The 22105-nt window shown below is 43.9% G+C and overlaps 1 protein-coding gene and 1 non-coding gene across 2 annotated transcripts in view; one reads left to right on the top strand and one right to left on the bottom strand.

Moving 5' to 3' along the window:
• LOC121574143 (zinc finger SWIM domain-containing protein 6-like) overlaps positions 1-21618 on the bottom strand; it is a 64226-nt gene extending 42608 nt beyond the window's left edge. Inside the window, exon 1 of the mRNA XM_041886767.2 lies at positions 21104-21618. Within this exon, the coding sequence (XP_041742701.1) occupies positions 21104-21530 (427 nt within the window). The 5' untranslated portion in view covers positions 21531-21618. The remainder of the gene's footprint in view (positions 1-21103) is intronic.
• On the top strand, positions 4216-4291 carry trnas-uga. Its single transcript has one exon. It is a non-coding gene; the product is annotated as a tRNA-Ser (tRNA).
• Positions 21619-22105: the final 487 nt, after the last annotated feature.

Genomic DNA, 22105 nt, shown 5'->3' with positions numbered 1-22105 from the left:
ATAAGTTGGGCGAAGTTTGGCCCATTCCTCCTGACAGAGCTGGTGTAACTGAGTCAGGTTTGTAGGCCTCCTTGCTCGCACACGCTTTTTCAGTTCTGCCCACACATTTTCTATAGGATTGAGGTCAGGGCTTTGTGATGGCCACCCCAATACCTTGACTTTGTTGTCCTTAAGCCATTTTGCCACAACTTTGGAAGTATTTTTGGGGTCGTTGTCCATTTGGAAGACCCATTTGCGACCAAGCTTTAACTTCCTGACTGATGTCTTGAGATGTTGCTTCAATATATCCACATAATTTTCCTTCCTCATGATGCCATCTTTTTTGTGAAGCGCACCAGCCCCTCCTGCAGCAAAGCACCCCCACAGCATGATGCTGCCACCCCCGTTCTTCACGGTTGGGATGGTGTTCTTCGGCTTGCAAGCTGTCCCTTTTTCCTCCAAACATAACAATGGTCATTATGGCCAAACAGTTCTATTTTTGTTTCATCAGACCAGAGGACATTTCTCCAAAAAGTACGATATTTGTCCCCATGTGCAGTTGCAAACCGTAGTCTGGTTTTTTTATGGCAGCTTTGGAGCAGTGGCTTCTTCCTTGCTGAGCGGCCTTTCAGGTTATGTCGACATAGGACTCGTTTTACTGTGGATATAGATACTTTTGTACCTCTCCTCCAGCATCTTCACAAGGTCCTTTGCTGTTGTACTGTGATTGATTTGCACTTTTTGCATCAAAGTACGTTCATCTCTAGGAGACAGAACGCGTCTCCTTCCTGAGCGGTATGACGGCTGCATGGTCCCATGGTGTTTATACTTGCATACTATTGTTTGTACAGATGAACGAGGTACCTTCAGGTGTTTGGAAATTGCTCCCAAAGATGAACCAGACTTGTGGAGGTCTACACATTTTTTTCTGAGGTCTTGGCTGATTTCTTTTGATTTTCCCATGATGTCAAGCAAAGAGGCACTGAGTTTGAAGGTAGGCCTTGAAATACATCCACAGGTACACCTCCAATTGACTCAAATGATGTCAATTAGCCTATCAGAAGCTTCTAAAGCCATGACATCATTTTCTGGAATTTTCCAAGCTGTTTAAAGGCACAGTCAACTTAGTGTATGTAAACTTCTGACCCACTGGAATTGTGATACAGTGAATTATAAGTGAAATAATCTGTCTGTAAACAATTGTTGGAAAAATGACTTGTGTCATGCACAAAGTAGATGTCCTAACCGACTTGCCAAAACTATAGTTTGTCAACAAGAAATTTGTGGAGTGGTTGAAAAACGAGTTTTAATGACTCCAACCTAAGTGTATGTAAACTTCCGACTTCAACTGTAGATGCAGAAAGTAAACATCATCGACTCCCGAGTGGCGCAGTGGTCTAAGGCACTGCATCGCAGTGCTAGCTGTGCCACTAGAGATCCTGGTTCGAGTCCAGGCTCTGTCGCAGCCGGCCGCGACCGGGAGACCCATGGGCGGAGCACAATTGGTCCAGCATCGTCCAAGGTAGGGGAGGGTTTGGCCGGCAGGGATGTGGGTTCGTTTCCCACGGGGGGCCAGTATGAAAAAAATAAAAATAAACAAAAGAAAACACATGTATGCATTCACTAACTATAAGTTGCTCTGGATAAGAGCGTCTGCTAAATGACTAAAATGTAGTAGGTCAATTTCCGCAACAACTAAGAGCAATGAAGCGTGATGCTCAACTTCTCTGTTTTGGTCCCGTGACTACCACGCTGGAAGAGTATGAAGTGAACCCATGCACATGCGCAGATGCTGTGTGTGACAGTGTCAGAGCGAAGTCTTGCATCTCGCTGATCTCAAATATCTGCTGAATCATTTAAATTAGAGGAATCATCAATGTTATAACTCCACATACAATGGAGTCAACGGATGGTTAACTATAGGTCCAGTAAATGGAAAACTGAGAAGGGATTTTAGTGGGGCATAATATGGGTCAGCCCATCATGGCCTGTGAGAGAGCAGTGGCACCCTATGGGGCGGTCTGTAAGGACCCTGTCATGCCAGAGGCTGTCCAGTTGGTTGCCCGTCGAGACGGCTGGCTAGAGGGGTCATTCTGGTTCTCACAGCACTGTGACAAAGACCCACTTTTAACTGTGTATTTATTAGACAATGGCTAGCTACCCTCCCATTCCTTACCTCTGCCACACAGCCAATAGGAATAAAGCATGCTCTGTAGACAACAACAAGAGGTGTGGGGAGGACAGGGGAGGTTGTGTGCGAGAGCGCACGAGGGGGGAACAGTGTGCAAGGCGGAGGGGCGTGTGCCTCTGTCTGTGTGTGTGTGTGTGTGTGTGGAGGTGGGGGATGCTCCACAAAGCTCTGAATTGGGTAAAGTAGGCCAATTTGTGTCCCTCTGAAGACGTTTCCTCGTGTAGAATGTCTCCTCACTGTACCAATACACACACACACACTAATTAGCAGAAGGTTATACCTGACAGCACTTCTGCTGTCGCTACGAGTGGTGCAGTAAAACTGACGAGTTAAACCTTTCCAATCAGTCTCCGTCATCCCATATACACATTGAAAATAGCATATTTTGTCATTGATAAGTGCCTAATGCTGTGGCTGTACAGTAACATGCTATACGTTACGTCAGAGCTCAGGTTCTCCGCTTTACAGCGCTGTATTGGTTTTGACTGACAGTCTCTCTGAACTTGAGCACCGTGCGCAACAAGAAGATACCCCCAACCCCCAACTCTCCCGCATATTGGGCTACTTTTGCAATTTGTTGTTGTCGGAGTGAGGACAATGCTGTAAATCAAGAGAAGTCGATGTGTTCTAAAAGATGAGATGTTGAGGATTATAATAAATACCGCTTTGATGTCATACAAGCAAACCACACACCCATGAGTCTAAATGTGCACTTAACATTTCCATATTTGAAAACTCCTGTCACTTACAGTATCAATGTTCACAAACACCATGTTTGATCCAAAGTTACAAGGATGACTTGTGTTATACCCTGGGTTGTCCTGAACAGAATGAGCCTGTTTGTCGTATTGTGAAGAAAATTCGCAGCGGAACACGCACTTGAATGCACTCATGACTCCATTCTATGCACACCAAAATTACAATCCCTTTGTCTGAAGTGCCTTTTTTTTTTATTTTACCTTTATTTAACTAGGCAAGTCAGTTAAGAACACATTTTTATTTACAATGACGGCCTACACCGGCCAAACCCGGACGACGCTGAGCTAATTGGGCGCCGCCCTATGGAACTCCCAATCACGGCCGGTTGTGATACAGCCTGGAATCGAACCAGGGGGTCTGTAGTGACGCCTCAAGCACTGAGATGCAGTGCCTCAGACCGCTGCGCCACTCGGATGCCTTTTGAAAGCCTTACACTGTAAGATTGTATTTTATAACTTAGCTAGCCACGTTGGCAACAGAATAAGCTTTCAAATTTTTGCCCATCTCACCCAGATTGCGATTTATTATGGAACTTTTTGGGATTGCGTAAACAACAACAGTAATTGTGTGATGGTGGGGATGCAGGGCTGTGCTCCAAACAAAAAACTACAAGTGTATTTGTTTCAGTTCCTCAACGGCAAAGCTAATCACCTTATAGTTGAAGGCTCTTTCCTTGAGTCATAAAAGTGCATTAATAATAATAATAATAATAATAATAATAATAATATGCCATTTAGCAGCCGCTTTTATCCAAAGCGACTTACAGTCATGTGTGCATACATTTTTACGTATGGGTGGTCCCGGGGATCTATCCCACTACCCTGGCGTTACAAGCGCCATGCTCTACCAATTGAGCTACAGAGGACCATTGACATTACATAGGAACTGTGCACTTTTTGAAGAAGTGTGTGGCCACTTGGAGACACCAGTTAGATATCGCACTCAATCCCTTCTAATAGTTTTTTCCCTTATCTTGCACCTACTCCAAAATGTCAATATCATGTAAATGAACGTATCCAGAGTATTTTCAGATGTCATTATCAATAAATGCTGTGAAAAGTACAGTAAATGTAAATTGCACATCAAATCAACAGTGTAATGTTTGGATTCAGTCTTGTGTCAGGTGAACTGTTGTGTCCTCACCTTTGGTCTGACAGTTTCCCCATAATCTCCAAAGTGTTCTCTTTCAATTGCTACCATGGTCATGCATATGCTTTGTATAGTTTGTCTGTTAGAAACATTTCGATATGGCCTTATCCATATAGGCCAATTTCCACAGTGTTAGGGGTTCCCATGTGGCTCAGTTGGTAGAGCATGGCACTTGAAACACCAAGGTTGTGGGTTCAATTCCCACGGGGACCAGTACAGAAATGTAGGCACTAACTACTGTAAATCGCTCTGGATAAGAGCGTCTGCTAAATTATGTAAATGTAAAGGGGTTACTGACTACAATTCATAGGCCTATTCAATAACTATAAGGATAATCTTTTCTTGAATTTCAATGTCCTTGGGGAGTGTGAGGTAGTCATTGTATAGGTTTTCCTTTACACTACTAAAGCCAGTAGCAGACTGTATACCTCAGAGAAGAAGAGATTCTTTCCAACCAACCGGACACCCTGCAGCTCTGTCTGAAAACAACCTCAGAAAAAACATGAAAAGACCTGAGGAAAAAGGAGGAGAGACACCCTATACAACAAGCGAGACTCAAACCCACACAGCAATGGTTTAAAACTACCTCCGAAAAGGAGATAGAGACCTTGGAAAAAGGAGAGAAAGAGAGAAAGGTCCTTAACAACAGTGGAGGAGGTGTAAAGAGTCTGGCAGCTCAGACTGGACACTATCGTTGCTGTGTTTTTATGGTGTCCATTTCACTGGCCACAATAGGGACAGTGTTTGTGCGCTGTCACACGTTAAGTTGGCTGGTATAGCCCGCTATCTTTTTCTCTGTTTATGGCCTCCTACAGTGAGACATACTCAACATGCACACTGACCCACCCATCCACAAAAACGTACTATGCATTGGAGCACTTCTACCTATTTTGTTTCTTGTTTTGGCTGTTTTTGATATTCTTCTCCTCTATTTTCTCCATCTTTTCTTTCTGTTTAAGTATTCAGAGCAGTCACTGCATTGCAAACAGCAATCATCCCTTTCCTATGCTCACTGAATTAAGACTTGAATACAGAGAGAGAGGGATGGCGTTTAAAGACTCTTTAGGGAGGGAGAGAGAGAGAAATAGAGAGAGGGAGGGAGGGAGAGAGGGACAGGCGGAGAGGGAGGGAGAGGCAGATGGATTTTACAGACAGTACAGAAAGAGAGAATCTGGCTGCTTTTAAGTGAGAGAGGGGACGCACAGACAACACACAGACAAGCATAGTACCCTATAGTTACCTCAGAGGGGTAATAGTTTATTTTATTTTTCTATTGATAATTAATAGCAGTTAAGTAGCAATTAAGAAGAAATGAGTTGTACTTCTATAACAAAAATCAAGGAAAACTGAAAAGGACAGAGAGGGGAAGGGGGAGAGATGAAGAGATGATTACGATCCACAGCTTCAGCTAACTAACACATTCCCTCTCCTAAGAACAGCACAACACTGTGTAACCCAGATCTGTCACACATATACACACACTGACTGCACTGATTACCAGTTAAACTCCTGGAAACAAAGACCTGCTGAAAAATGAAACTGTCAGTGTATCAGGTGGAGGAGGGGAAATACAAATGTCTGGCATTACATTTGTTCTCTTTTTAATTCAGTACCGTTCCCCGACCTACACTGTCCCAAATCATTTGTTTAGCCTCTGAGGACTATCAACAGGCAAGCCACCACACACACAACAAATGGTTCTCTTTCCCAAATGTCTCTCGTTCCCACCACTTGGATAAACAACTCCCCACAAAAGATCCATTCTGCTGGTGTTGGCAAAGGGACCATGTTAAAGAAACTAAACTAGCTACACAGTTTCAAACTATAACAGATGAATGGCACCTCAGAACAACAGAGTGACCAAACAGTACTACACAGGCAGGAGGTTTCAATGAGGCTGGGAAACATTTACTCAACAAGGATAGACACCATTCATTACTGAAAAGTAAGGAATTACATAAAGGTGTGAGAGAAAGGCAGATAGAGGGAAATAGAAAGAGAGATGGGAGGAGAAAATAAATAGGGGGGAGAAAGAGAAATATTATAAAAGAGTGACGAGAGACCGACAGCGAGACCTACAGAGAGAGACCGACAGAGAGACCTACAGAGAGAGACCGACAGAGAGACCTACAGAGAGAGGCCGACAGAGAGACCTACAGAGAGAGGCCGACAGAGAGACCTACAGAGAGAGACCTACAGAGAGAGACCGACAGAGAGACCTACAGAGAGAGACCTACAGAGAGAGACCGACAGAGAGACCTACAGAGAGAGACCGACAGAGAGACCTACAGAGAGAGACCGACAGAGAGACCTACAGAGAGAGACCGACAGAGAGACCTACAGAGAGACCTACAGAGAGAGACCGACAGAGAGACCTACAGAGAGAGACCGACAGAGAGACCTACAGAGAGAGACCGACAGAGAGACCTACAGAGAGAGACCGACAGAGAGACCTACAGAGAGAGACCGACAGAGAGACCTACAGAGAGAGACCGACAGAGAGAGACCGACAGAGAGACCTACAGAGAGAGACCGACAGAGAGACCTACAGAGAGAGACCGACAGAGAGACCTACAGAGAGAGACCGACAGAGAGACCGACAGAGAGAGACCGACAGAGAGACCGACAGAGAGACCGACAGAGAGACCTACAGAGAGAGACCGACAGAGAGACCTACAGAGAGAGACCGACAGAGAGACCTACAGAGAGACCTACAGAGAGAGACCTACAGAGAGACCTACAGAGAGACCTACAGAGAGAGACCTACAGAGAGACCGACAGAGAGAGACCGACAGAGACCTACAGAGAGAGACCGACAGAGAGACCTACAGAGAGAGACCGACAGAGAGAGACCGACAGAGACCTACAGAGAGAGACCGACAGAGAGACCTACAGAGAGAGACCGACAGAGAGACCTACAGAGAGAGACCGACAGAGAGACCTACAGAGAGAGACCGACAGAGAGACCGACAGAGAGACCTACAGAGAGAGACCTACAGAGAGAGACCTACAGAGAGACCTACAGAGAGAGACCTACAGAGAGACCTACAGAGAGACCGACAGAGAGAGACCGACAGAGAGAGACCTACAGAGAGTGAAAGATGGGAAAAGGATGCAGCTCTGGGTTCTATTACAGAGATGTGTTTGCTAAACCCCTCCAGTGTTGAGCTGTGGAACATGATGGAGCTCCCACAGCAGAGCACAGCAGACTTCCAGTGAGCCAAGTTTGGTCAGCTGTTATAAAGGCCAGCTGCAGAGGGGCGTGTGTGTGTGTGTTACCGTCCATAACCTCTGGTTCTGTCCTAATGTTTAAAAAGAGAGGAATACACACACACACACACACACACACACACACACACACACACACACACACACACAGAGGGACCTTACGCTATGGTACACGACAGAGAGAAAACAGAGAGAAGTGATAAGCTAAACGTGATGACAAATCACCTAACACTTCCTCTGTCGCTTTGTCTTGTCCTTCTGTGACTCAGACATTCTGACTGCTGGTGTGTGTGATGTCGTAAGAGTCTTAGTGTGGGGGGGTATGTGGACGTTACTGATAACTGAGAGAGTTTATGTACAGTAATGTTCAGTGGAACAATAACTGCCAGTCAGTCAGATGACATAACAGACAGCAGGCATGGAAACTCTTTACGGCGTTTGAGTGTGACTAAGAATAACCGCTTCAACTGTGTGTGTATGTCAGGGCTACAGCCCTGCTTGTCTGTTCTGTGACATCAGCAGACCAGCTCAGCACTTCCTCTCCTCTCTGCTTTACTCAGCACACACCTACTGATACGTCCCTCTCCCTCCCTCCCTCCCCACCTCCCTCCCTCCCCACCCACCTCCCTCCCTCCCCACCTCCCTCCCTCCCCACCTCCCTCCCTCCCCACCCACCTCCCTCCCTCCCCCACCTCCCTCCCTCCCCACCTCCCTCCCTCCTTCCCGCCTACCCTGAACCAGTTTCCCTTCAGGCTGGTCTGGTTTTCTCTGCTTCATTCGTTCAGTTGGATTTGGCCGTGACACACACACACACAAACATACTGTACGCTTTCACACAAAACACACAGGAAAGCCAGGTAGGGCATGTGTGAGCCTGTGTAGGACCCAGAGGGTGTGTGTGTTAGTAGTCTGGCTGCTATGGTAACCAGAGGGGCCCACTAAAGCCCCTAATCTCTAATTTGTCCGTCATTAGTCAGACGCAGAGAGAGAGAGAGAAAACAGGAGAGAGGGCGAGAACGGGATAGGGGAGAGGGGGAATGTAACCCATCCCTGAAGGAAGTGATGCATTAAAGCAGGAAATGATTGATAATAGGTGACTGGGGGTTCAGGAGGTCAGTGAGCACACACACACACACACACTCCATAATGTCCCTCTACAGGTTCAGTAGAAGTGTTCTATAAATAGAGAGCAGGAACAGAGTCATACACAGCCAACACCACAGCCAAGGTCCAAACACAGGGTATTACCCTGGGCGCCTACCTAGTACCTCCCATCCTGTTTGGCCATCCCTTGTCCCCTCCCCAGGATGCTGGCTAAACACACCGGGCATACGGCTGACACCCTGACGTGTGTGAGGCACAACCAGTGTCCCACAGATACACACAGTGAGGTAGAGCTCTGGCACCTAAACATGCCAACACTGTTTCTATTCAGAGATGGGATAGGAGAGGAGAAGAGGGGAAATGTGTGTGTGTGTGTGTGTGTGTGTACCTGTCTGACATCTCATTAAAAAAGGTACGTACTGCTCATAGACGCTCTCATCTGTATACAAGGTATTTTCCTTCTTCTAAAGATCCTTGGGCTAGCTAGTCCTCTCCTCTGCTTTTATCTGACCCACTGAAGAGAAGAGAATTTAGGAAAATAGCAAAGCAGTGTGTTTTGGGTGTTAGAATGTTCTAGACATGTCAAGCATGGTGTGTTTGGAATGTTGTAGGCAGGCAGGTAGTTGTTGGCTCAGGGGACTGGTTCCATAGCCTAATAGTTCCATGCTGCCAGAGTTTTGTTGGGTGTTGCGTTGAGCATTCATTGCAGACCATTTCATGAGGCCCAGTAATCCCATGATGCATTGAGAGCGGCAGGCTTTGACTTGATCAGAGCTCTGTGGGGACAAATAATCCTCTACAGACACATCTCCTTTAAGGGAGGCCACTGGGTGACGGGGTGTGTGTGTGTGTGTGTGTTTGTGAGATAGACGAGGTCTGTACAGCTGATAAGAAGAAAGATAAAAGTCAAGTTGGGGTACATCTGATTTCCCCTCCCCTCATGCTCTCCCTTTCACCTCTGATGAAGGTTAATGATCGAGAGAGACAGAGACAGAGAGAGAGATAAAGAGAGGAGAAACAAACCTGCAGGTCTATGAGATTAACCAAATATTAGACTAACCAAGGTAAAACCACACAGGTAAAACACACACACCTGCTTACTGCAGAGACAAACGTGAATCTACCATTGAACAGAATATGACCGTTTGTGTTTCAAGTTGTATTAGTCGTATGTACGGGATACGCATTGTATACATCGTCCAACTAAATGCTTCTAGCAGGTTCCTTCTCGACAATGCAACAATAATGTGTGTGTGTGTGTGTGTGTGTGTGTGTGTGTGTGTGTGTGAGAGATAGTGTTTGCTTTTGCTCATGTCTGTATTTTTCCTCCTGAATCCAGGGGTAAATTATGTAGTTTGAGAATTTCAGTCGCATTCCATGCAGAGTCTGACACGGAGCTGGAAAATACCTAGGCAGAACTCCAGGACTTAGAACAACAGGAAAACTAGACCGGATTTACACACGGGACTATAGAAACGATACCAGAGGAAACATTTCACCTTTACCACGGCTACCTCTCTTCCAACCCCTCACTATACCTCTAGTTTTCACCCTCGCTTTTACTGTAAGCCCTCCCTTTAAAATCAACCTCTCTCTCTCTCTCTCCACCATCTCTGTCAACCTCCCTCTCCAACTAGCACTACTACAGAACCACTACAATACTATAACATATTTTACAATTTTATGAAATATTTACCAATCTGCACATAATACATATCCTCTCTAAGAAAAGCCTAAATAGGCCTACATCTCCACCTATTGATTAAGTATGTCAGGCTAACTCTGATATCTCTAAAATGCTTCATATTCATGTAGGTTGTACAGATCTAGACTTATCTGCTAGAATGTGTGTGATGCCCTTTGTGTAGTGCCATTTTGTCTTGGTTTACTGCCTAGCCCTACTGCAGCTCCAATCAAAATTGATCATGTGAGGCATTTGCTCTCACTTTTATACTGATAAACAACATCAAGCCCAGTAGAGAGAGAGAGTGTGAGTGAGCGAGCGAGTGCATGCGATCGTTCATGAGAACTCCGGAACATTGATTGGGCAGAGGATTGCAGATGAGATAGCCAGCATTAATCAGTGCCTATATCTGGTTGAGCCTGTGGGTTTCAAGTGCACTGCAGTGAGTGTTACAATAGCGTCAGTAAACAAACCTATTCTATTTGCATTCTATTCTCTATTCTGTACATTCTACTGCGCGTGTTCAACACCAACAGGCTGGGCCACATCACTCAAATAACAATCAGACATTAGTCTATAAAGCCTAGCCAGCCTCCCCCACACCACACTACATCTCCCCATAAGGCATTGTCTGGTGTGTAAGCCATAACCGGCTGTTCAGAACTCTGCCATATGTACAGACCGTATGTGTTATAGACATTACATATCAACCTTCACCATCTGACACTTCAAAGCACACGGGTCAGGGTGTATGTATGTATACAGTACCAGTCAAAAGTTTGGACAGACCTACTCATTCAAGTTTTTTTTTTTTTTTTTTTTACCATTTTCTACATTGTAGAATAATAATGAAGACATCAAAACTATGAAATAACACATACGGAATCATGTAGTAACCAAAATAGTGTTCAACAAATCAAAATATATTTTAGATTCTTCAAAGTAGCCACCCTTTGCCTTGATGACAGCTTTGCACACTCTTGGCATGCTCTCAACCAGGTTCATGAGGTAGTCACCTGGAATGCATTTCAATTAACAGGTGTGCCTTGTTAAAAGATAAATTTGTGGAATTTCTTTCCTTCTTAATGCGTTTGAGCCAATCAGTTGTGTTGTGACAAGGTAGGGGTGGTATACAGAAGAAAGCCCTATTTGGTAAAAGACCAAGTCCATATTATGGTAAGAACACCTCAAATAAGCAAAGAGAAACGACAGTCCATCATTACTTTAAGACATGAAGGTCAGTCAATGCGGAACATTTCAAGAACTTTTAAAGTTTCTTCAAGTGCAGTCGCAAAAACCATAAAGCGCTATGATGAAACTGGCTCTCATGAGGACCGCCACAGGAAAGGATGACCCAGAGTTACCTCTGCTGCAGAGGATAAGTTCATTAGAGTTACCAGCCTCAGAAATTGTAGCCCAAATAAATGCTTCACAGAGTTCAAGTAACAGACACATCTCAACATCAGCTGTTCAGAGGAGACTGCGTGAATCAGGCCTTCATGGTCGAATTGCTGCAAAGAAACCACTACTAAAGGACACCAATAATAAGAAAAGACTTGCTTGGACCAAGAAACACGAGCAATGGACAGTAGACTGGTGGAAATCTGTCCTTTGGTCTGATGAGTCCAAAGTTGAGATTTTTGGTTCCAACCGCCGTGTCTTTGTGAGACGCAGAGTAGTAGGTGAACGGATAATCTCTGCATGTGTAGTTCCCACTGTGAAGCATTGAGGAGGAGGTGTGATGGTGTTGGGGTGCTTTGCTAGTGACACTGTCTGTAATTTATTAAGAATTCAAGGCACACTTAACCAGCATGGCTACCACAGCATTCTGCAGCGATACGCTATCCCATCTGGTTTGAGCTTAGTGGGACTATCATTTGTTTTTCAGCAGGACAATGACCCAACACACCTCCAGGCTGTGTAAGGGCTATTTGACCAAGAAGGAGAGTGCTGGAGTGCTGCATCAGATGACCTGGCCTCCACAATCCCCCGACCTCAACCCAATTGAGATTGTTTGGGATGAGTTGGACCACAGAGTGAAGGAAAAGCAGCCAACATGTGCTCAGCATATGTGGGAACTCCTTCAAGACTGTTGGAAAAGCATTCCAGGTGAAGCCGGTTGAGAGAATGCCAAGAGTGTGCAAAGCTGTCATCAAGGCAAAGGGTGGCTACTTTGAAGAATCTCAAATATAACATATATTTTGATTTGTTTAACACTTTTTTGGTTACTACATGATTCCCTGTGTGTTATTTCATAGTTTTGATGTCTTCACTATTATTCTACAAGAAAAGAAAAACCCTTGAATGAGTAGGTGTGTCCAAACTTTTGACTGGTACTGTGTGTGTGTGTGTGTGTGTGTGTGTGTGTGTGTGTGTGTACACGTTCAAAAGTTTGGGGTCACTTAGAAATGTCCTTGTTTTCCATGAAAACATACATGAAATGAGTTTGAATAGGAAATATAGCAAAATGAATAGGAAATGTAGTCATTGACAAGGTTAGAAATAATGATTTTTAATTGAAATAATAATTGTGTCCTTCAAACTTTGCTTTCGTCAAAGAATCCTCCATTTGCAGCAATTACAGCCTTGCAGACCTTTGGCATTCTAGTTGTCAATTTGTTCAGGTAATCTGAAGAGATTTCACCCCATGCTTCCTGAAGCACCTCCCACAAGTTGGATTGGCTTGATGGGCACTTCTTACGTACCATACGGTCAAGCTGCTCCCACAACAGCTCAATAGGGTTGAGATCCGGTGACTGTGCTGGCCACTCCATTATAGACAGAATACCAGCTGACTGCTTCTTCCCTAAATAGTTCTTGCATAGTTTGGAGCTGTGCTTTGTGTCATTGTCCTGTTGTAGGAGGAAATTGGCTCCAATCAAGCGCCGTCCACAGGGTATGGCATGGCGTTGCAAAATGGAGTGATAGCCTTCCTTCTTCAAGATCCCTTTTACCCTGTACAAATCTCCCACCACCAAAGCACCCCCAGACCATCACATTGCCTCCACCATGCTTGACAGATGGCATCAAGCACTCCTCCAGCATCTTTTCATTTGGTCTGCGTCTCACAAATGTTCTTCTTTGTGATCCGAACACCTCAAACTTCGATTAGTCTGTCCATAACACTTTTTTCCAATCTTCCTCTGTCCTGTGTCTGTGTTCTTTTGCCCATCTTAATATTTCCTTTTTATTGGCTAGTCTGAGATATGGCTTTTTCTTTGAAACTCTGCCTAGGTCAGCATCCCGGAGTTGCCTCTTCACTGTTGACGTTGAAACTGGTGTTTTGCGGGTACTATTTAATGAAGCTGCCAGTTGAGAACCTGTGAGGCGTCTGTTTCTCAAACTAGACACTAATGTATTTGTCCTCTTGCTCAGTTGTGCACCGGGGCCTCCCACTCCTCTTTCTATTCTGGTTAGAGCCAGTTTGCGCTGTTCTGTGAAGGGAGTAGTACACAGCGTTGTACGAGATCTTCAGTTTCTTGGCAATTTCTCGCATGGAATAGCCTTAATTTCTCAGAACAATAATAGACTGACGAGTTTCAGAAGAAAGTTATTTGTTTCTGGCCATTTTGATTCTGTAATGGAACCCACAATTGCTGATGCTCCAGATACTCAACTAGTCTCAAGAAGGCCATTTTTATCGCTTCTTTAATCAGCACAACAGTTTTCAGCTGTGCTAACATAATTGCAAAAGGGTTTTCTAATTATCAATTAGCCTTTTAAAATTATAAACTTGGATTAGCAAACACAACGTGCCATTGGAACACAGGACTGATGGTTGCTGATAATGGGCCTCTGTACGCCTATGTAGATATTCCATTAAAAATCAGCCGTTTCCAGCTACAATAGCCATTTACAACATTCACAATGTCTACACTGTATTTCTGATCAATTTGATGTTATTTTAATGGACAAAGAAATGTGCTTTTTTTTCCGAAAACAATGACATTTCTAAGTGACCCCAAACTTTTGAACGGTAGTGTTTATAGCCAAATGTAGCCAAATGCCATTCTACATGTATGGGATGAAGGTGGAGCTGTGTTCCAATCAGACCGCCACACATTCCAAAAAGGCATCCTTTAGGGCAGGCTACATATTTTATTGAAGTAGGTCCAGAAGTAGTGTACCATGCTGTAGTCTGGTTGTAACTGGTTGTAACTGATTGTTACTGATTGTTACTGATTGTAGCAGAGGGAGGGACATCAAAGCCCTGTGTGAGAGTCTGATCTGAAGAGGCAGGGTGAGATTTCACTGTGTGGTGACACTCTGCCATCCCCACGCCAGGACCAGACCACAGCCCTCAGCCCCTCCGCTCCAACCACTGACCAGCAGGATGCACATGTAATGAGGAGGAAGACTTGCTCCATCTCTCTCCTGCGCTCCTCCTCCCTCATGTCTCTGAAACATGAGAAGAAAACCAGCTATAAGAGCTTAGGCTTTGATACTGACTTACCCTTAAGTATACCCTCTTCCTTCCCTTCCCTCAGCCCAGTGCCTCTACAGCAACAGGCCCATGCCAAGTATTACATTCTGCACTTCTGTGTACGAAATGTCAGATGGTGACAATTAAGTTAGCCTAGATTTAACAGAAATAGCTGTAAATAGAGTTAAATAGCTGTAAATACAGTTAAATAGCTGTAAATGGCTGTAAATACCTGTATATTCCTGTAAATAGATGTAAATGGAGGTATATGGCTGTAAATGGAGGTAAATGGCTATAAATGGAGGTAAATAGCTCTAGGCCTGAATAAATAACAGATGTACAGAATAATAGTGACAGAAGCTCTAAATACAGAAGGAGCCTCCAGAAACACAGAAGATAGAGGGGTTTTATTATGAGTCAAATTACTCTTAGCTTGGTGAAGCAGTTAGAATAACTTGACACACACACACACACACAACCTTCGCGTCTTGTTCTCTACTTCATCTGTACCGATCTGAAAAGAGTTGTAAAAAAATAGTGAAAGTAACATGGCGAAAGCCCGTCATGGCTGTCTTTCACCTGCTCAACTCTCTCACATCAGTACAGAAGAAGGAGAGGAGACAGAGGAATGAACTCACTTCAGAGGACCAGAGTAGGAGTTAGGAGTTAGGGAGTTAGGCAGCTAAGCCTAGGTTCTGTAGACCTAAGCCCTGATATGCATATTCTGGCATTTCTGGGCCTAAAATGGCAGTGTGCTATTCTGCCATGCATGACTAGTGGTGTGTATGGCCTGCATAGTTATAATGAGCTCAGCCCACTAAACACTGCTGGGGCTTATACAAAGAAAATAAACATGCCCAGCTCCCTGTCTGATGATAGACCGGGTCTACATCACTCACATATCTTATGGCAGACAGTCTTAATGCCAATCATTTCTGGATTAAGTTACAACCACAACATTCTCCTATCTGGCCCAGTGTCATATGGTCAGAGGCAACATTGTTGCAGGTCATACTGGGATACTTGTATCTTTATCTAGAAGCATATCAATCTGTAATGTTATGTCGTGTTAAATGGCCAAACTGTCCTGTCAACACTCTAGATACCGGTCAGTGAATGACTGAGAGCAAGACAGTTCCCACTAGCCTACATTCTGGTCGACACAAATACACTCCGACTTCCCTCAGTAGAGAGAGTAAAACCTTTGATAATCTTTGATAATCATAACCAGCAGACAGCATCTCTCCCAACCCCCAAACAACACACACAGGCAGACACGCACGGATGCACGCGCGCACACACACACCATAACGTCTCACTCAGATCCTCCAAAGTCCTGTCTCAGCAATAAGACACTCACAGCTAATAGGATCAGTGTTGACGAACTCTGACCTCATAGAACAGGAACAGATGGAAACAGACAGAGGGGGAGGAAAGAGTGAGAGATGGGGTCATCGAGGTAAAGGAGAGGGTGAGGGGTTGAACTTGGCCCTGTTGGGTGCCGTGGGATGGGCTTAGGAGCTGCTTTACAAGCTGGATCAATGTTGACGAGACACGCTGCTAGAGGACAGGATCATGTATTTATAAAGGGGATAATGAATATTAACGTCTAATAATGAGGTTAGGAATGCATGATACATAAGACACCACAGACTACATTAATAACGTCTTTGTGAATAGAAGGACATGGTTATAAACGTGTAATATGCCTACACCATTTATAACCAGTTATTGGAGGATGACAACACAACGTATAATAATAACAACCTTGTAGGCCTGTATGAAGACATTGGTTATAAAAAAGGCTAATAGTTATTTCTGGTAATATTATTCATTTCCCTTCACTTTCCTTTTTTTCATCCGCTTTTCTATTCTAGATCTGCCTTATCACTGTTCTGCATTCCACATGCCCATATGGAAAAGGACTCTGGCTTGCCTGAACCTGCTTGCATAGTGAACACAGTGAAACGTGTATTTACTAACACACAAAGACACACACTGCAACGTGTCAGTGTTTATAGACTGCTAACAGCAGTGATAGATCCCTGTGAGAGAGAGGAGCACTAGCCATATCCTGTCCTGTGTGGGTTTCTCGCCCATCTAGGCAGTCATGTCCATGACATGTTTACTATGGGCTGGCTATCAGATAAGCAGCTTTCCAATCAGCAGGACCTGAGCAGGCTAGATAGGTAGGGCCTCTAATTTGGCCTTGGGATAAAACTGACTGACTGGGACACCTGCCAGTGACAGACAGAGTTCAGCAGAGACATAGACAACAGTATGTTTTTCATCCAAAACAACATTGAGGAATTTGATTGGTACACTTTACTTGATACCCTATGTCATAACACGTTATGACACAGTCATAACCATGTCATAATAGCTGACATAACCTGTCATAATATGGTCATAGCACTGTAATGACCCATATATTTACATCTGTTGTGACATATATTGTGGTATTTTATGGCTGGTTATGACACCTACGTAAGAGTTCAAAACCAACATTTATTCAAATTAGTTTTTTCCCTGCCAAGAAATGTCCTTTCATTTGAAAGTTTGTTTCTTCATTCCTTTGTTGTTGTAATGAATTCTTTACAGTCATTTTTTTCATCATATTTTAAATAACTTGTAGAAAATACACTTTATGATACTGTCATGAAGCATTATGACCATCATAATCATATAAGCCAGATAGGCCTATCATTACATGCCCATATATCAGTCATCAGTCAAAAAGAGGGTGTCTTGTCCTGCTCCTGAAATCTGCTCCTGCATTCATCCCAATCATCAGCAAAAGAGCTTTGGGGTCGGTGCATGCCTGACATCAATGTGTGCGCAATTTCAATTATAATTTAACATGGTCAATAAATAAAAATATATATAACATAAACATACTGTTGACACGTAGGCTATGGTGTAATGAAGTGTTTTGTCTTGTGTGGTAGGTTGACACTTATATAGGTGTCATAACCAGACATAAAATAACACAATATATGTCACAACAGGTCTAACTATATGTCATGACAGTGTTATGACCATATTAAAAACATGTTATGTCAGCTGTTATGACATGGTTATGACCTTGTCATAACGTATTTTGTGTGTCAAGTAAAGTGTTACCATATGATCGACCATCAATAAGGTAATAATAATAATAACAATATGGTTGTTAAGCAGGCAGTTAACCTACAAGTCACATATACTGTGTGTGTACTTCCTGTGTAGAGAGGATGTGTACTGTATACCATACTGTACATATGTATGTGTGCCAAACAGATCTGTAACTGATCTTCTCCCCCAGGTCTGTTCACAGCGACCCCCCCTCTCCTTTTCTTCCCCCTCCTCTAGCTGAAGCACATGTGGGAAGATTGCATGTTTTATTTATCAATTCTTGGCTCCATTTTTCCAGTAAATTCCAGGCTGTGGTGCAAGCAGCCAAGAAACCCTCCCTGGGTTTTTGCTGCTGTCATTCCCCATTGCTAGCATGCAGATTGAGCCCTACGCACACTCTTGCGAATGCTTACACACACACACACACACACACAAAGGAGAGAGGGGCATGCTCATCTCTGCCAGGAAAAAAATTGGAAATTCAACAGCAAACCCTGTGGAAAACAAGGAGAAAGGAGAGCCCCTTGATATAAGAGGGGGAATCATTTATCTTCTTCTTTCTTTCCCAATATGAGCAGAGAAACTAGAGGATATACAGCGGGGTCTGAAATAATTGACACCCTTGATAAAGATGAGCAAAAATGACTGTGTAAAACAAATAATTTAAATAGTGAGCTATATTGTATGCACAAATGGGGAAATTATATTATTGTATACTAAACTAACTGTAAGTCGCTCTGGATAAGAGCGTCTGCTAAATGACTAAAATATAAATGTAAATGTTGTGACACCATATATTCAGTAACATCATTTTTGATGTTTAATACAATTGCTCAGAGAAAGAGATTTTGTTTAACAAGTTTTAAAAAACTGTGCCAAAAAGGTAGGGGCCAAAATGATTGATACCTTTCAATACCTCACCTTGTGAGGAGAACGGCACTGAGCCTTTTTCTAAACACATTGGGAGGGACCATTCTTCCATACAGAACCCTTCCAGATCCTTGATATCCTTCGTCAGTCCTTATGGACTGCCCTCTTTAATTCAAACCACAGGTTTTCAATGGGTTTCCAGTCCGGAGACTGACATGGCCATTGCAAAATGTTGAGGCCAATTAACAATTTCTTTGTGGATAAAATGTCCTGGTACTGGGTAAAGTTAATGATGCCGTTGCCCTTAACAAGAGCCCCAGGACCAGTGGAAGCAAAATAGCCCCATAACATCAAAGATCCACCACCGTATTTTACAGTAGGTATGGGGTTGTTTTCTGCATTCTCATTTCGACACCAAACCCAACACTGGTGTGTGTGGCCAAAGAGCTCTATTTTCATGTCATCCAACAAATGTAAACGCCTGGATATTGCTAAAACTGCATTTGACACGGATTGGAACCGGTGCTTTGGTCAGATGAAATGAAAATAGAGCTCTTTGGCCACACACACCAGTGGTGGGTTTGGCATCAAAATTAGAATGCATAAGCAGAAAAGAGCCCCATACCTACTGTGAAATATGGTGGTGGATCTTTGGATTAAAGAGGGCAGTCCATAAACGCAGACTAAGGATATCAAGGATCTGGAAGGATTCTGTATGGAGGAATGGTCTAAGAACCTTCCCAATGTGTTTTCCAACTCCTTTAGAAAAAGGGTCAGTGCCATTATCCTCACAAGGTGAGTTAATGAAAGGTATTGAAAACAGGGGTGTCAATAAAAACATTACTTTTGACTAAATATTTAAAAAAATATTACTTGTTAAACAAAATCTCTTTCTCTGAGCAATTGTATTAGTATAAAATAATATAATTTCCCAATTATTTTGAGCATACAATAGAGCTCAGTATTTGAATTATTTATTTTATGCAGTCATTTGCTCATCTTTATCAAGGGTGTCAATAATTTCAGACCATGCTGTAGCGGGTGCTCTGCCTATTGGCCAGATAAAGACACAGGCATGGGTCTATATTATAATGTGTTATATAGTCAGCAGCCTGGAGCTCTGTTGGCACTGTGGCTAGGGCACAAAGCCCAGCCGATCCACTGCGTTCAGAGGGAGGAGGGGACAGGGAGGGATGGATGGCCATGCAGAAAATTACTTTTGCACATTGTATTACAATTCAGATTAACCACGCAGAGTAATGGGATTAGAACGCTGAACGCTTTCCAAGGGCGGGGGACGGAGAGCTCTAATGAACTCACAACAAAGGTGGCATAGGAGTTAGAATATGGAGGGAGCCCCGCAGGTATCTCAGCGTCGGCAGGGGGGTAAAATACGTGGCAATGCGTTCATTAGAGTATAAAAGGCTACATTTTGGTAGGCCTGCTAATGATTATTACAATGACGTGTCTCAGTTATTTCCATCCTGGCGTCAGAACATTTGATAAAATAACAAGGAAAGAAGCACACTTAACCCAATTAGCAGCAAATTGGTGCATATCAAGGTCCATTAAAAAAGATAGTCTCTGTGGCTTTAAATCGCGATTACTCCCACTCTTTTCCCAAATCTCTTATTTTTAACAAGCAGTGAAAATAAATAAAAAGGCGCCTTTGTTTGCCTTCCTTTTGGAGGGTGACAGAAAGCTGAAAAGACAAATGAACATGATAATGGGAACAAAGTACCAAGGCTTTCAATGGGAATGCCTCACGGCTGTTTGATATGCGCACTGGGTAGGCTAAAATACGATCCTTGGTCAAAACTGTGTTACCAAAACTGCTATTTCTCAGCTACTCAAATAGAATATGATTTGATTGCACAACATAATGGTGTGTTATCGTTTTACTAAACATATTTCTAGTGAAGAAATAGGTTGGCACGTATGTAGAAAGAACTGTCAATTCAGCTGAGAGCTATGTTCTAGCTGGCTAAACCAGAAAACCTCCCCCATGCCTTTCACTTCGGAAAATAAACACAGTCGACAAGGTTCAGCCCTGAACCTTAATACGCGACACACTCACTGCCCAGAAAAGCATAGCCTTTTTCAGATCAAAGTATGAAAATACGCTACTAGCCTATTTGCGGCTGGCTAAATACAAATATAAACCAAATGTTCGAATGCGAGTCAAGTATATGGTCACATTTATTAAATCCCCCGTCTACTTCCGTAATGGTTACGCTGTTTTTCACCCAAGCAAACAAACAATATCCTGTCAAGCATAGCACATGTATTATGTTACATAGACATAGCCAACTGTGTATTATAATTGCCATTTATATTGTTAGAAAATAATTAGGATTTTTGTTTTTAAAAAAGGACCATCTTCTAGCCAACACACAGCGCCAACGCAGCTCGGCGATTTAACCCTCCCCCCTTTTGTCGCCTCATTCCCCTTTGTTCAAACCTAATTCAACACACTTCCTTTTTCGTTTCTCGCTGCTTTAGGAATATATTTTAACCTCTTGTTGTTTCGTGTTCAAGTTTTGACCATAAACTCAAATAAAATATAATGTTATTTTTCATCCGCTTGGGTCCATCCACTCACCGACTTGCAATACGTTGTCCACACAGCCGCTCTCCAAAAGAGCGATGCCTCGTCTGAAAGGCAGCCGCGTCTCATCACTATTTTCCCCGCTAGTTCCACTCTCCTCTCCCCCTGTACTGAACGAAGAATACATGCAGATCTCCCGTTCACTCCTTGGGAAAGACCAGTAAACGATCCGTCTCTGTACAGGCTCCGGGATCCGTTCGAAGCGCTCCTCTACCCGTTGAAACGGCCACTTCTCGGCCACTTTCCGGGCCGAGATGTCCAACAGAGACTCCGGGGTCTGGGTTTTGCTCGACCCGCCTTGGGCCACACCCGAACCGCCACATAACGTACCCCCGGCCTGTTGTCCCTGTCTACAATTCGTGTTATAACCCGGTCTACAGCAGAGCCGTTTGGCTGGGGGCTGCTGAACGCGCTCCGCCATGATAGCACTGCTTTAACATCGACGGTGGAAGTCAATGTACCATATAAACGCGATAAGGAAGGGAAAAGGTTACGCTTGAATCGATTGTATGCCGTGTATGGGCAAATGGACCTTATTTGGGCATGGTGGGCGGTCCGTTTATAATGTTGTCAAATCCCTTTGTGTTGACAAATTAAGAAAAGGGCGGGCCTATCCTGTTCTAAAAAAGGAATGAAAGGCGGAATTCCCGAATGTCTGCAAATCCTTTGTGAGGCCGCTCGTTCGAACTGGAGGAGCTGGGAATGGGCCGGGGAACTTTTGTGTTTTTTCTTTCAGGATGTACTGAAGTGAAATTGATGGGCGACCATTGACATTACCCTCGTGATTGACGGACGGAGAAGTAGGGAGGGGAGGGGGGTATCCGTTAGGTGGTGAAAGCTGTGATTGTAACTGTCAGTTGGCCGGGCCTCGTGGCTCGGGGAGAGGGGGACGGGCGTGCTGGAACACAGAGACGCCCTCTCTGACGTACAGTTCTAAAGGAATGTGGTGGGCAGGCCCGGTGGCTTTAAGGGGACATTCTAGTAAGTCTCCCCCTT

Source organism: Coregonus clupeaformis, chromosome 9 (assembly GCF_020615455.1).
Source record: "Coregonus clupeaformis isolate EN_2021a chromosome 9, ASM2061545v1, whole genome shotgun sequence".
Lineage (NCBI taxonomy): Eukaryota > Metazoa > Chordata > Actinopteri > Salmoniformes > Salmonidae > Coregonus > Coregonus clupeaformis.
The sequence above is the reverse complement of the archived record's forward strand: the minus strand, read 5'-3'. Positions and strand labels throughout refer to the sequence as shown.